The sequence below is a fragment of the Sinocyclocheilus anshuiensis genome, unplaced genomic scaffold (assembly GCF_001515605.1).
Source record: "Sinocyclocheilus anshuiensis isolate Anshui unplaced genomic scaffold, SAMN03320099.WGS_v1.1 scaffold579, whole genome shotgun sequence".
In the NCBI taxonomy this organism is placed as follows: Eukaryota; Metazoa; Chordata; class Actinopteri; order Cypriniformes; family Cyprinidae; genus Sinocyclocheilus; species Sinocyclocheilus anshuiensis.
Window position 1 is genome coordinate 1,903,549 of NW_015551075.1, and position 17,490 is coordinate 1,921,038.

The 17,490-nt window shown below is 34.4% G+C and overlaps 1 protein-coding gene across 1 annotated transcript in view; it reads right to left on the bottom strand.

Annotated features, from left to right (window-relative positions):
• The window catches only part of LOC107662271 (ADAMTS-like protein 3), a 213,640-nt gene that overhangs the window by 40,144 nt on the left and 156,006 nt on the right, over window positions 1-17,490 (bottom strand). Inside the window, exons 9-15 of the mRNA XM_016452223.1 lie at window positions 15,452-15,609; window positions 13,458-13,569; window positions 12,262-12,400; window positions 12,057-12,107; window positions 9,977-10,181; window positions 7,652-7,799; window positions 2,723-2,807 (exon numbers count right to left, since the gene is read on the bottom strand). Coding sequence (XP_016307709.1) covers window positions 2,723-2,807; window positions 7,652-7,799; window positions 9,977-10,181; window positions 12,057-12,107; window positions 12,262-12,400; window positions 13,458-13,569; window positions 15,452-15,609 — 898 coding nt within the window. The remainder of the gene's footprint in view (window positions 1-2,722; window positions 2,808-7,651; window positions 7,800-9,976; window positions 10,182-12,056; window positions 12,108-12,261; window positions 12,401-13,457; window positions 13,570-15,451; window positions 15,610-17,490) is intronic.

A 17,490-nucleotide genomic window follows, 5' to 3' on the forward strand; every position in this document is an offset into this window, starting at 1 on the left:
ACAAAAATCATTAGGATATTAAGTAAAGATCATGTTCCATGAAGATATTTTGTAAATTTCCTACCGTAAGTATATCAAAACTTAATTTTTGATTAGTAATATGCATTGCTAAGAACTTCATTTGGACAACTTTAAAGGCGAGTTTCTCTGTATTTGTTTTTTTTTTTGCACCCTCAGATTTTCAAATAGTTGTATCTCGGCCAAATATTGTCATATCCTAATAAATGTATACATATCCTAACAGATGATGTATAAATCTCAATTTAAAAAAAATTACCCTTATGACTGGTTTTGTGGTCCAGAATCACTATAATAAAAAACAATAAATAAATTAAATGTAATAAAATGTTATTTATTTAATGTTTTATTAAATTCAAAATGATTCAATTTAACTTACAGTATTCTCACAAAATCACAAAAAAGTACAGAAGCACTTTTTACAGTGTAGAAAAAATGACAATAGAAGTCAGTGTATCAGTATCAGTGTATCAAAGCAGGGATAAGATGTGGCGTGAGACTCCACAACTACATCCAACCCACATAATCCGCCCACCCAAATCACAGAGGCAAGCGTCCAGCCGTGAATTCCACAGCAAAGTGGACTGGGCTCTCTGAGATAGGGCTGAGTACCGAGCCCTGATGCACGCCACCTTAGATCACCCTAAATTTAGATACTTGAGCAACAGAACAGAATGCAAAAGAAGTGCTGCTATCATGGAGTGATACTCTGCTCAAGAGTGTAATTTAAGAAGGGTTTGCAGACAAATGGTAGATCTTAACCCCCTACCCCCCCAAATGCATGTATATGAACTGAAGCGTTCTTCAATGGCTGTTCTGTAAACCCTTAAACACTTTCACCCCTCATTTTTCCCATTTTATGAGTCTCTGTGATGGATGCCTTTGGTAGACCGCAGGGAGCAGTGGCTGTCTAGATGTTAGCAGCCCGCATTTTGTGGCTTTCAGTGGGGGTAGTGGGGGTCCATCAAGCTCCCCTGCCAACTATTAACAGGGGTATCATTTCAGAGACGGGGAGGGGGGGATAACTCTAATAATACCACAACAGGGGGCGAGAGTGGCCCGTGGGGCCTTGTTGAAGCAATGAAAGGAAACTGGACACACAGAGGTCGGAACGCAGACACGTTCAACACTGGTTTCAGTGGCCGTTTTATTCGGATGAAGAACCAGCTAATGAAGCCTGATTCTTGTCCAGTTCTGGTTGAACAGAGTGGGATCAAATGTATTTTTACTGCTGCCGTGTAAACAGAACACTCCCAATGTGAAGTCACCAGAAATCCTGAGTAACAGGTGAAAGGATTCATCTCTACAGGTCGAGAATATTTCTGAATGAAAAAAATACATGACTGCATTGAGTTGCAATGCACAGAATGTGGCGAGACTGTCTTGGGATACCTGAGGATTCACGGTTCAGTGGATTATTGGTTATAAAAGGGAAAGGATTGATTTATATGTTTATTCAGACACTTGTAGCGAAGCCCAGACGGAATCTGCAGACTTTTTCCGTATTTTCTGCACTGAATCTCTGGAAAAGTCTGCCGAATTATGCAGAATGGATTTGTCTTAAAATGTGTTAAATGGAACTAAAAGTATACTAGTATACTATATTTAGTTTTCATAGCTGAAAGCAAAATCATATTAACCAAAATAACAAAATAAACTTTTGTTGATCTTCCTGAGTGATGAACATTCCAATTGTGTTGAAAGTTTTAAAACTTTCTCTTGAACTTCCTCCAGTTCCATGTGAGCCTGTTTGTACAGTAACTAACTGAATGCTAAGGATGAAGCCAGTACTGAATCACTGTCTGCTGGATAAACTCACACAAAGATATTGGACGGGTTTAGTTTACAATAAATCAGAGGAGGAGAGGTAATGTTTGTCTACATGACATAATGACATCTTATGACCCCATAGAGTCAAATGACCTAGAAATACTCAGTAGTGAGTGAACGGTAGGGCTGGAAGATGCAGCTATAATATTCAACAATACAGATATTTTCCAGTCTTTTGATAATATCCCCTCCCTCTCCTCCAAAAAAAGAAAAAGAAAAGATGTTTATGTACTGTCTTTATGTAATATGAGGAACAATCATCTGATAAATTAACAATCTCAACACTTTTATTGCCGCTTAAAGACATCATTAAAATACGTCATCATTCAAACGTTTGGGTTCATGTTTTAAATACAAACATACATAAATATATATGTGGATAATGGTTTCCACAAAAAAATTAAGCAGTACTGTTTTCAACATTTTTGAAGGATCATGTGACAGAAAATTCAGGTGGCTGAAAATTTAGCTTTACGTTTTAAAACACATTCACATAGAAAACAGTTATTTTTAACTGTAATATTTACAATATTACAATTTTACTATATTTTTATATTGATCAAATAAATGCAGCCTTGGTGAGAAACTGCTTTCAAACACATAAACAAAAACATACCGGGCTTGTCTAAAATGCTCTCATACTTACAAAATTAATCTAATGCCATGCTTTTTAGGGATATTGATGGCCAAATGAAAAAGTGAATTAAAATTATGACACTATTCAATATTTTGCTTAATTTTGTCTTGTCAAACCAGCATAATTATTTTTTAAATATTCACCCTTGAATATTACCCAGTCCTAGAGAAAGCAGCAATGAAGTGTTAATGTGACTATATAATGTACAATATAACATAACTTTAAAAAAAAACTCACGTTGGGTCTTCCAAGGCTACTTTGATTTCTTCCAGCTCTTGAGCCTGTTTCAACCATGGCAGCTTGGCTTCAACAGGTTGGTTCTCTGAGAAAGCAACAAACAAACAAACACAATATAAGACAACATTACTGTTAATCAAAAAAGTAAGCATGCATCAAGCAGAGCAATTAAACTCGTCTTCCTCTATATTGACAGATATTACCAAGTCTGGCCTAACTAAAACTGCAAAAGATACGAACTCTACTAAAAAAAGGCCATATTATACAAGTATGCATTTTCATGCTGATCTATGCTGGTTAATGTGGCTTTGACCATGCTGCAAAACTTTCTGGTTAAGCTAGTTAAAAAAATGTCTGATGGGAGCACTAGCACGCCAGCAACTAATACACAACAGAAACTGCTCTTTTTGTATGTATTGAAAGACTAGCTAACCACAGTACAGAATTTAAGCTCAGATATTAAAAAATCTAAAATTATAAAACATTTTTGAGGTTCATAATTGTAAAAAGTGGTGCTTGGCTACATATCAGAGGCGATTAGTTGAGGATGGTGTGGAAAAATCAAATGAAAGATCTGGGCTGATAACCAAAAGGTTGTAGGTTCATCGCCCATTGTACTTTCGAGCAAGACGCACAACCTCAGGTTACTCCGAGGAGGACTGTCCCGGTATTAAGTCTTCTGTAAACTGTTTTGGAGGAAAGTGTCAGATAAAAGATGACAAAAAGATAGAGTAAGCCAAGTCGGTGCGAGATCAGTGCCAAGAGACACTCACATTTCACCAGAAACCCTTCCTGCTCCGAACATCTGTAGTACCATCACTGGGTCATACGTCTTACCGAAGGTTACAAAGCTAGTTTGAGTCCGGCTGCTTCCCCTCCAACCCCCAACCCAAAGACAGCTAATAAAGCTCAACATAAATCTCCATGTGACAACCAAATATTTATGCAAGCAACCATTTATTGATCTGGAACAGGACTATCACAGCTGTCGGTGACAGCAGTAAAGTCTCGCAGCAGAACATGCCCAGGGCTCAGGGTTTGGCTCTTCAGTCTGGGTTTCTGGGTTTCTCTGGTGGCAGACGTCCTCAGATTTGGCGTGCAGGAAGGTCGAGATGAAATAGCAGGCGATGGAGCCTCTGTCATTTCAACCCACTGAGTTTTTACAAGCATGTCAGTCTCAAGTTAAGTGTGGAATTGATTGATTCGAACAGAATTACTGGTGAAAAAAGCGCACAGATGTTTCTGATTACGGTTTCTTGAATTTTGGCTGATATTACATTTAAAGGAATACACTACTGTTCAAAAGTTTGGGGTTGGAGAGATTTTTTTATGTTTTGAAATGTCTCTTATTCTCAGCACATTATCTATATTTATGCAATCAAAAATACTGTAAAAAGTCATATTATGAAATATTATCGCAGTTTCAAATAACTGTTTTCTATTTGAATATATTTTATAATTTAATTTATTCCTGTTCATTTTCAGCATTACTCCAGTTTTCAGTGTCACATGATCCTTCAGAAATCATTCTAATATGCTTATATGCTACTCAAGAACATTTATTATTATTATTAATGTTGAAAACATATGAGCTGCTTAATATTTTTGCAGAAACCATGTCTTTACTGTCACTTTAGATCAATTTAATGCATTCTTGCTGAATAAAAGTAATAAAAAGAATCTTACTCACCCCGAACTCTCAAAAGGCAGTGCACTTCACTCAAAAACCCACTCTCATTTGTGACCCTGGACCACAAAACCAGTCTTAAGTGTCAATGTTTCGAATAAATAAGCTGAATAAATAAGCTTTCCATTGATGTATGGTTTGTTAGGACAGAACAATATTTGGCCGAGATACAACTATTTGAAAATCTGGAATCTGAGGGTGCAAAAAAAATCAAAATATTGAGAAAATCACCTTTAAAGTTGTCCAAATGAAGTTCTTGGCAATGCATATTACTAATCAAAACTGAAGTTTTGATATATTTATGGTAGGAAATTGACAAAATATCTTCATGGAACATAATCTTTACTTAATATCCTAATGATTTTTGGCATAAAAGAAAAATCGATAATTTTGACCCATACAGTGTATTTTTGGCTATTGCTACAAATATACCCCAGCGACTTAAGACCGGTTTTGTGCTCCAGGGTCACATTTCATTTCAAACCTGTGCATTTGTTCGGTGGAACACAAAAGGAGAATTATAAGGGATCTTCAAGCTGCTCTTTGGGTTTGGAATGACATTATGGTGATTCAATGATGACAGAATTTTCATTTTTGGGTGAAGCATTCCTTCAATGAAAATTTGGAGGATTTAAGCAAAGCTTGTAAATGTAAAACACGTGTGAGGAGGAAAGTGTTAGACGTCTAGATGACAAACACCTCCTGTTATGTGCCTCACATGTCTTCTGTCTCGAATAAGGACGTTTGATTCATGAGCAGACGGGACTGTGTTTGGCATGACTTGGCATGAAAAAAAGTGCAATTTATACATGTACTCAGACAAATCGCTTGAACTAATTACACAAGACTTCATGACAAGTGTGTCTTGCCAAAAAGACGTAACATATTTAAGTGAGAAAAGACACGGTCACACGGAGAGACCCAGATGAAAAAGTGTTATTGAACCGAGGTTGCTCTTTTTAAAAGAGTTCTCAGTCATGCTTCAACTTAGATGTTTCTCCAAAAATAGCTTTGGATTGGATGGAATAGAATAGAATAGAATAAATGTTGTCAGGAGTACAGAGCTATAGTGTTAGGAAAACAAAAATAAAATAAAAAAAATATGCACATATTCATGTAAGAACACAAAATGCAAAAACAAGAAATATAAAATTATATATATATATATATAATTTTATATTTCTTGTTTTTGCATTTTGTGTATATATATATATCCAAGTGTGTAAGAAAATAAATGTTAAAATATTTATAAATAAAATTAATTATATTTATGGACATTGTGTATCACTGACTCAAATTGAACCGCTTGTTGAATTAATGAATTTTTTTTTTTATTTTGTCACATAAATAATGCAATCACATTCATAGCCATAAATCCATTCAACAGTAATAATAAAGTCAATCCCAATTCATTTCACTTTTCAGAATTCATTATTCAAAACAACATTCTAATTAACATTCTAATAGCTCTGTGGTCTTTTTAATTACATTTTTATTATTCTTTATTTATTTTCAACCACTTGTTTAATTCATTTCTGATATGAAAAGTAAATTGTAGTTATTGATTCACTAATTTTACTTTAATTGTCCTTTATTTCACTGGTGGCTAGGAAAAACAACAGAGATCATAATGAGATCTCAAAAGAGATTTCATTCTCATGTTTTCTCCTCCGGGAAAGACACTGAAAGAAGGAACATGGATCTGACAGGAAAATAAAGTAACATACAGGGAGAAGTCTCAGGTATTAATTAACTCCACAGCAAGAAACCGCTCTAAAACGCACCGTGACTGACTCTCGATGAGCTCATGGTGTCGGTCTGCACTTCTGGAGCATTTCATATTCAGATCACACATTATTTCATGAGCGTCTGTCTGCGGCAAACACTCCTCTCTCCTGTCTGACAGCTGTAGGCACTGACTGCTCCCTAATGGAGACCTCTTTGGCTAGTGAGCTTCCCTGCTGCCTACATAGGTAACATCCTAAACTGAGATGGAAGACTCTATGCAGTCAGCAATTCTGTACCTCATTCAAATACAAATTACATAAATGATAAACGTTTCTTTTCTGCAGTTCACTATCACGGATGGATTTTTTTGCACTGCACATTCTCATTATATTCTCTGTGATAGATACATGCAATGCTGCAAAATGGGGTTCTTTAAAGGGCAGCATAATTTTATTACTAGGTTTTGGAACAGAGACTTTAAATGCTTCCCTGAAACAAATAAGTTCTGACAGCATTTTAATCATATCAACGATTTAATGTTAGTTTTTATTAGTAGATAAATGGAGCTAAACAGTGACTGCTCACTTTATCAGCGGCCTTGGCTCCAGATTTATTTCCCATTTATTTTCTATGAAGGCATTTTAAGAAAATTCTTCCATAAAGAGTTCAAAGCCTTGAATGAAACTAAGCAGCTACGATGAATCACAGTATTACATCGTTTGATTCGACAAAAAAACAAAGGAACTTATGAGAGAAAGAAGGCAGCACTGAATGTACAATTCACCAAGACTCTCCGAGAATGCATTGCGACAAGGTCTATGAAAAATGTTCGAGAAATATTTCATATCATATTTCATCTTTTAATTTGTTCCCTCAACAACTGTCATTTTTATTTAAGAACCAAGGATTTTTAGAGTCTTTGAAAAACCTGGATATATACGTGATTCTTAAATGTGTGAATTCTAGACCTGGTCATGAAAGCACTGAAAATCAAATAAAATAAAATAAAATAAATGTAATTATTTGAATTATTTATAATTGTTTTATTTAATCATTTTAATTAAATATCAGTATTATAAATAATTGATAATACTTATATAAATATTGAAATAAGCTAATTTAAATGACCACTCCTAGTTTCTTTAAATAAATAAAAAAAGTTTGAAAATGAGCAGTTTTGTCATTACAGCAGAAGTATTAGAAATATTTTTAGGGGCCATAAAATATTGTCTTTGACCTTGAGGGGCCTTTGAGTCTGAACAGTTGAAAAATGCTGTATTAGTGCATAATGTAGTTAGCTTAGCAATATGCTAACATCAAAATTAGATGGAATTAAATCTTTTCACATGTGCAGTCCCTGCCTATGTAGAATGTTTCAAATCCACATACTGTATAAGGTTCTATTTCAGTGAAGATGCTGACTTTCAAGGCAGCTGACTATGTAGGCAGTAGGCAGTAATGTAGCTCACTCGAATGTGGATCTTTTTAAAAGATCACTTTATTGTTGTTTGTACCCCGTGGTTTGTGGCAGGCGACGGGGACCAGGCAGTCCTCTTTGATATGGGGTTTGAGGTGGGGATTGCAGCCGCCAGTATGTTGCCCACTGTGATCCACACACAACACGACTCTGTACCGCAAGCCTGGGCCGCAGGTGACCGTGCACTGGATACAAAAACACAAACAAATGCATGGAGCAGTCCAGACGTGCTGATATGTGATCATATTACATTCAATATGTGCTGTGAAAGCACTACACAAATTACAATGTATCTGAAATTTGCCTATTTATGCCAAGAGTAAAGTGAAAATATGTGAAAATAAAAGTTTGGGGTCTGTAAGATTTATTGATTTATTTATTTTTTATGATTTTGAAAGAAGACTCTTTTGCTCAGCATGGCTGCATTTATTTGATCAAAAATACAGGAAAAACTGTATTGTGAAATATTATTACAATTTAAAATAACTGTTTGCGTTTTAAATATATTTTAAATCAAAGCTGAATTTTCAGCATCATTACTCCAGACATCAGTGTCACATGATCCTTCAGAAATAATATATTATCATATATTTTAATTCTAATATTATATAATATCTATTATATTATATATTAGATATTTTTATTAGATAATATCTAACATTCAGAAATCATTCTAATACACTGATTTGGTGCTCAAGAAATATTTCTGATTAAAAATGACAAACACACACAACAAAATTACTAAAAATGTAACTAAAATTAAAACGAAAACAGAAAATATAAAAATAAAACCCAATTCAAAATATTAATAAAAACTAAAAATAGCCTTATAAAAAATAAAAAATTGCTCACACACAGACACGGTGTCTACACCGGACGCGACAGCTGTACAGAGATACCCATTTTAAATACATTTAGTAGCAGAGCTTCTGCACGCAATTTTCAGTGCTGGAAATCCATTTATCCTGTTAAAACTTCCGCGTCGTTGTAGAGTGCGCAGGTCACAGTTGCTTAGCAACGGCAGACGCCACGAAAGCACAAGCTCCCGAGTGTGGGATTACATCTCTGCCGCAATATAGTGCGCGAAAGATCATATTTTGAGCGCGCAAAAGTGCGTTTTGCATGCGTGCGAACTGAGTTTTGTGGAGAAAATGTTTGTCTCGCAAAGAAGAAAGTATTTCGAGCGCACGAAAATCAATTTTGCATTTAAAATAAGTTTTTGGATGTGTGCAGACCTCTTTCGCGCGTGCAACGTTTCACTAGCTTGCTCACCTGATGCCTGCCCTCAGTGCTCGCTAAATGCCAACAGCTCGCTTGCTCAACACAACCCAGCGTTACAATATGCCATAATTCCAGCCAATCAGAGACGAGGCTGCTAAATTCTGATTGGCTGCTTTGACAACCAATCACAACATTCCTTGCATTACCTCGACAGCAGAAGAGGGAAAATACAGTGCATGCATAATTATTATGCAAGTTGATATTCTGATCTGTCTACACTGGACGCGACAAAGCGACCGTTGGATATCATTTGAACTTTGTGTCAGTACGTCATAAAGAGAACGTGGCATCAGTTTACTGTCTGTCGGGGATTTGTGTGCCGCACCGCATCCAGTGTAGACAGACAGCATGGGTTCATTGTATTTTGTCGCTCGGCTCGCATCCGGTGTAGACACAGTTAGAGCCACGCAGATGCACGTGAACACTAATTTCTGATCACTTAATCAAACAACAAAACAAAGAAAAATCACTTTTGTCGCTTTAACACAGATTTATTAGATGTAATTTATACAGTGAAGACTATGCAGTGTTACTTTACATTTGATTATTCAATTTCTGTGCCTGAATAATGTTAGGCTTACCTGAAAAATATAAAGCACTGCTTATTTCATTTGTATCGTTGTTCTGTTATTTACCTATGCTTGTAATTTGTTTATTTGCTATGCTGATTTACTCGCCTACAAAATCACCCCAATCACTGATTATTTTTTTCCCCCAAATAAACTATTCAAGTCATTTGGTGTTTTTTTTTTCATATCGCAATATATATTGCAGAAAAATAAAATATCACAATGTGAGTTTTTTCCAATATCGTGCAGCCCTACTCTCAATGATACCAAAATAATCTGTTTTACTGTTTATTATCAGTTGAAAACAATTGTGCAGCTCATATATATATATATATATATATAAATCAAAATAAACATAAACATCAAATAAATATAGTCATAAAGACAGACTAATTATGGTGTCATAATTTTTTCAGTATTCAGTATTTTTGAGCTTACTAGGTTGTAGAACAGAGCTATAGATGGTCAATGGTCATCAGAAATGGAAGAAGAGGTCAGTAAAGGTCACTCACCTGAGACCACTCCATGGCCATCCACTGCGGACACTCAAAGGTGTTGCAGTTCTGTTTGCTGATTGGTCGAGGAGAGTGTGTGCACTTCCACTCCTCGACCTGCACGATCTGCCCGTGGACGTCCTCCTCGACACACCCCACGCTTCTCTCCTGAGAACCTCCTCCACACGACACCGAACACGACGTCCACGGGTTCTGCTCCCACCTGCACCAATATTACACACTTCATATTTAGTAGATAAGTAGTAACTTTGTTATGAAATATGTTGTAATGTAATAATGTGAAGGTGTCAACAAGGCGATCACAATTACAGTAAAAACAGTAAAATTGTGAAATATTATTGCAATTTAAAATAACTGGTTTCTATGTGAATATATTGTAAAATGTAATTTATTCCTGTGATGCAAAGCTGAATTTGCAGCATCATTACTGACTGGCTCGAAGACCTGGCGGGCAAAAACATCCATAGAACTGCAGCACAAGCCCGTCAATTTTCTATCTATTCCAATCCAAAAATATTTAGATCACCTCTCAAAACAATAAAAACAAAGGTATGTGAACAAAATGCAAATTTTGGCCATTAGCGATCCATATAAAGCACCTGCCGCAATATTTCAATCACTAAAAACAGCGGTACATTCTAAAACATTTCATGTGAAAACACTTAAAGTGCCTTTAAAACAGTGATATTAAAAGATGAAATTAGTACACATCTTATTGACGATGCATGCTTTATACAGACAAGCAAATGAGCCTAGAACATGAACGCAATGCGCTGAATGGTTAAGTGCTTTCTTTATAACGGTTTTCTATGGGAAAATATTTAATATTAAATTTCGCGATTGCATTTATATTCTGGGTTCATCTGCTTGCCTGTGCAGAGTACGCATAATCAATAAGGTGAATACTGAATTTGGCCTTTAAATATCACTGTCTTACTACATTACCACTTAATGCAAACCTCATAAAATAAATGATGGTCAGTGGAGGAAAGCCTTGTTTTGCCCCTTTATGTGGGCGTTCCTGTAAGGGTGTGACGTCACGTGAAAACTATGAATTGCTACTCAAAATTAGCCCAAAACTAGCCCAATGGAGTTTCAAGGGGGGTCCTTGTGTTCCGGGGAGGTAAAATACAAGTTTTTGGGTGGGGTTTACATTCTAAAACATTTAATGTGAAAACACTTAAAGTGCCTTTAACACAGTGATATTAAAAGATCAAATTCAGTACACAGAATTTGCATTCAGTGCTTTATACAGGCAAGCAAATGAGCCCAGAATATGAATGCAATGCGCTAAATGGTTTAAGTGTTTTCTTTATAATGGTGTTCTATCGGGAAAAAATTTAATATTAAACTCTGCGCTTATATTCTGGGTTCATCTGCTTGCCTGTACAGAGTATGCATCATTAATAAGGTGCATACTGAATTTGGCCTTTAAATATCACTGTCTTACTACATTACTACTTAATGCAAACTTTGTAAAACGTAGTTTTTTCTTACTTAATAAAATAAACTTTAACTGATATATAATATAATATAATATACAGTAATTATGCTAGTTGCCAAGGCATTTCTTATTTATTTAGTTTTTATTTACTTTATCTTAGACATATTTTAAACAACAAAAACTAAGAAAAATGACACCAAAAAAACTACTAAAACTTTACCTAATATTAAAATGAAAGCAGAAAATATAAAAATAAAAACACTGAAACAAAAGCATAAATTCAAAATATTAATAAAAACTAAAAATAGTGTCTCAGTGATACCAAAATAATCTGCTTAACTGTCACTTTTGATCTATTTAATGTCTCCATGATTAATGAAAGTATTAAAGTATTCATTTATTAAAGTATAAAGTCTTACTGACCCCAAACCTTTAACAATAATGCATCTACCAATGTATTCAAAAGTATTAAAACTACTTCCTTAGAGCCATTGTTAAGCTTTCAGAGTTGTCAAATTAACATTCAAAGTCAAAGTTGGTCCTGATGAATGATGTTCAATTCTGTCAGTGAGCATCAGTGATCTCTATCAGTATGTGAGCAGTAAGAGTGCTGTACAGTAAATAACTTCATACCGTGGTAGTGGCTGGTACTGGTCATAGGGCATCACTTCCTTGAAACCATCACTGCAGAAAAACAAACACCATTAGTCCGTCAAGCCATTATCCACACGATCATAAGCTCATGCACAGACACTCTCTGGGTTATTGAGATTCATTCTTCGCTCATTGCGTTTTGTCATGGAGGGTGTGCAGCAGAGATCGATAAGACAGAACCAGCCTTTCAAGGCAGGGATCCATGTTACACTCCTTGAGTTTGGGTGTGGGTTTGGTGTTCTCTGGGAAGCTGTGGCACAGGTGCTCCGCAACCGATTTGTTGTAACGAATGTCCATACAGTCAGCCGAATTGAGCTGATAACCTTCAGGGACGACACAAAGCACCATTAAGCATCAAAACTAACAGTCATAGATTGATCAGAAATCAATATTAGCCAAAAAAGTGTCCAGCAACTTTCAGAATCGAAAACAGTTATGGTTTATGACAATTGCATCTTATGTTGGCTGCATTTTAAATAGTATGTATGATAATGCATGCATGAATCGTATTAATGCAGGTAACAAATCAACTATTTGCCAATATGAGAGATATTTTTAATTTATCTGTATTGCTATTAGTTGATATATATCAGCAGATATTGAATTTATTTCTACTTGCTTGTTATTTATTTGAACTTATTTTTACATCTGAAGCTGACAAATATCTTTAGGGGTGAGACTCTTCAAATGTTCGTCATAAATCAATATTAGCCAAAAACGTGTCCAACAACTTTCAGAAATTAAAAACAGTAACTGCTTATGACAATTGCACCCTATGTAGGCAGGATTTTAAGTAGTATACATGATAACGCATGCATCACATATTAATACATGATATATAGGTACCACATCAATTATCTGCTAATATTAGAGCACATATTAGATTTTTAAATTTTTGGTATTGACAATGATATTGAATATATTTAAAAAAAAAAAAAAAAAATTTTTTATTATACTGTTCATTTCCTCCATTTTTACATTTAGATTATATATTTGCCTTCATCTAACACTCAAAGTTAATTTTTAAAAACACATCCTTTTTTACCTCTGTAATCTTTAGCAAATAAATATCCATTATTATATGGTACATTAAAATTTTGTGATTAAAATTCACTTGTTGCATTCAAAATCACTGATTCTCTTTTATGCCATCTCTTTTATTTTTCATTAATTTAGACAAAATAGTGAAGAATTTTATCATTTGATCATTCATTATCAGTAATCAGCCATAATCTGAAAATGATTATTGGCTTATCAGATTCCAGATTTTAAAGCATCATAACTGTAGGTGGGCCAACGAGTGCTTTTAGTGAATTCAAACCATTCAAATCACTGGGAATGATTAAAAATCACTGTATCTAATCAGTCTATAACACTTACCCCCTCCACAGGTGACAGAACAGGGGAAGAAGTCAGTTTCCCTCCACTGGTAGCGAATAGGCTGGTAAAACATGAACTGCATCACTGTGTCTTTAAGGCCAACATACTTCACCTGAGGAGAATCCAAATTCACTTATAATGTTTACTTAAAAGTAATGCCGTTTACTTTTAATAGCCATATTCCTAATCACTTTTGGACATGTTTTTGACATGTATAATAAGCAGCAAATTTACTCAAGGGGTCCACAGTCCAACTCATGTCATAATTTCCATATAAAACACAGCATGCATCATCTGCCACTGAATATCCTCTAGTCTTGATTTCTGGGACTGTGATGATTAGTTAATTACTGTTTGCGTGATGCTGCAATTAACTACAGTAATGAGTCATGTTCAATTACAGTAAGCCGCGGTGTCAAGACTACTCAAGAATCCTCAGGTCAAGAGATGAGAAAGTCTAACATGATTACAATCATATTGTGCCGTGTTTACAGTTTCACATGGAGAGTAAACACTGATTCTCTCTGCTGCTTTAAACTCATCATGAAGCTTCAGTTTGCATGCAACTTTCACAGTCGTTAGTATTCAATACATCTAAAAACACTACAGGTTCATGATGGAACTGCAGAGGGTTTGTGAAAATGACTTTGCCACATTAAATAAAAATAATTTAATCTACCTTTTATAAATGAAATTATATATGACCTCTGGATTTCGATTGGCAGTTTATACTTTTTTAGCAAGTAAAAGGCATATTAGTATAGTTGTAAAAATGTCTCCCTTCAGGTTGTGGTTCACATGTCTTTTTGCTGTGCAATCTTTATTGATTTTTATAAAGTAAACATAAGAATAACTTATATTGTTAGCAATATTTCACTTACTGGACTGCAGCAACTTGTTTAGAAAAATCATGTTAAAATGTGAGTATCAAATATGATACATCAGGCTATTGAGGCTTGCATCAGGCTTTTTTATCAATAATAATTGTATTGTATTGCCTTATATGTTTTACAGGACAAAAAAACAATACAGAGTTTTGATCATTAAACTAAGCTTTTAAAATCATCTTACTAAGATAATACTAATATTAATACAGATCTTTATATGCATTTTATGTAAGTATTCTGCTATACTGTTATAAAATCTCATTGATTTACATTACAAGCTATCAGAATTGAATCTTTAATCTAATTTTTGGCCATATAAATATCAGCAACATCACAAATTTCATAAGGCATTTAAGGGACATTTATTTGCTCATCTCTCGATCATCATGCATTTCACTGCATTATATGTTTTGCCCCCACAATAAAAATTACAGAGATTTGATATTAGAACTAAGCATGTGAATAACATCTTAGCTCTGAGCTCCATAATTTCCTATATCATAGTATGTGAGTCATAATAGCCTGATGTATAAAATATGATACAAAAAATGATTTTTTTTTTTTATTTGTAATATTTTTTTAATAATATATTTATATTTTACATTTTTAATATTATTTTTTGACTATTATTTCATGTCAGGCTTCACAGAGTTAATATATATATATATATATATTTATATATAATGTATTTTAATTATTATTTGTATAACTATAAACTTGCATTATTATTATTATTATTATTATTATTATTATAAATCAAATCATATACATATTTATAATTATATATAATAAAAATTGGGGGGGAAAAACAATCATAAAAAATTAACAATTCTCAAATCTCATTTGTAGTTTTGTCTTAAAAGCATTATGAATACAACAGACCATCCACGTTTGTTGTGTTGAAAAGAAGTGCCTCAACATTCTCCTTTTGTATGTTATGGAAAAAAGAAAATAGTGGAGATTAGAATGAGTAAATGATGATAGAGGTTTCACTTTTTGTGTAACTAGTTCTCTTTTATTTTAGGGGGTGCTTGAAGTAGATGACTTATAGGTTCAGCTGGAAACTCCAACACAACAGGAGATATCACTCCATCAAAAAACCCTCACCTTTATTGTGAAGTCTGCAGACAGCGGTCCGTAGCAGCGGAGCGTCTGTCTGTCTGCTCCTCTCTGGTACTCCACCGTGTTGTTACCCAGAGTGTGAGGACCTGAAGAGCTGAACACCACCTCTTCTCTCCTGCTGTTTGGTGCATGAGCTTCAATCACTGAAATATGACATTTAAGGTTCTATGAGTGATTATGTGGGATTACCACACAAAGTATTGCTACTACGACAGATACTGCTGAAACAGGTGTCCTGAGAAACCACACCTGTCTCTGAGACAGTGCTAACTGTCAGTGGAGCAGTTCACACTTTACTCTAACAGAACACTGTCTACCTGTCAATCACTCTGCATGGTGGGGTTGGCTGACATTTCTTTGGATGGGTAGGGATTTAGATAGAGGTTGTGCGGGTTGAAGTGATCAGTGTCTGACAGAAGTTGAACAGATGAAATTGCCTACAACTCTTTTAAAAACTAAAATGTCACATAGGTCTTTTCAGTTAATGAAGTTACACCACTGACTCCATTACTGAAATGATTCAATGATAAGATTTTGGGTCTTTTTGCCACTTTTTAATGAAAGAGTTGAAGAGCTGAAGGAGGACAGGAAATATGGATTATTAAATCATATTGTTTACAATTTTCTCCAAACTAAATGGCCCCAATTTATGCATTTTTTACATGTATATCTAACTACCCATCCATCTATCTAAAGTATCTATCTATAGTATCTATCTATCCATCCATCTATAGTATCCATCCATATATCTATAGTATGTATCAATCTACCTATCGTATCTATCCATATATCCATCCATCCATATGTATCCATCCATCCACGCTACCCATACTATCCATCCATCTATAGTATCCATCCATATATCTATATTATGTATCAATCTACCTATCGTATCTATCCGTATATCCATCCATCCATATGTATCCATCCATCCATGCTACCCATACTATCCATCCATCCCATCTATAGTATCTATCCATATGTGACCCTGGACCACAAAACCAGTCTTAAGTGTCAATTTTTCGAAATTGAGATTTATACATCATCTAAAAGCTGAATAAATAAGCTTTCAATTGATGTATGGTTTGTTAGGATAGGACAATATTTGGCCGAGATACAACTATTTGAAAATCTGGAATCTGAGGGTGCAAAAACAATCAAAATATTAAGAAAATCGCCTTTAAAGTTGTCCAAATAAAGTCCTTAGCAATGCATATTACTAATCAAAACTGATGTTTTTATATATTTCATATTTTATATATTTCAGTATGAAATTTACAAAATATCTTCATGGAACATGATCTTTACTTGATATTCTAATGATTTTTGGCATAAAAGAAAAATCGATCATTTTGACCCATCCAATGTATTTTTGGCTATTGCTACAAATATACCCGTGCTACTTATGACTGGTTTTGTGGTCCAGGGTCACATATATGCATCCATCCATCCATCTATAGTATCATGCATCCATCCATCAGCCCCCATTTTAGTATGTAATGCCCACTTTGATCCAATAAATGTCCACCCTAAACCTTTTCTTGTTGAATATTCTGTTTCCTCTGAAATATGTCATTTTATAAAAGTAAAATAATTTGCAAACTGCATTTCACATGAACTCTGTGACCAAATTTGAAATAATGTGATATAAAAAAGGTAACACTTTAAATTAGAGAAACACCATTTACTATTAACTAGTTGCTTATTAGCATGCATCTTATTATTGGCTGTTTATTAGTACTCATAAATCTTCCCAGTACCTAAACATAACTAGTACAACAACTACCTTACTTACTATCAATAAGCAGCAAATTAGGAGTTTATTTTATCTTAGTTCATAGTAAATGTGTGTTCCCTAATCTAAAGTGTTAGCAAATAACCATTCAAATCCTTATTTTAATCTTTGGATCTCTCACTCCTACATTAAAGGGGTCATATGATGCTTTTTTAAAGATCATTATTTTGTGTATTTGGTGTAACAGAATATGTTGACATGCTTTAATGTTCAAAAAACACATTATTTT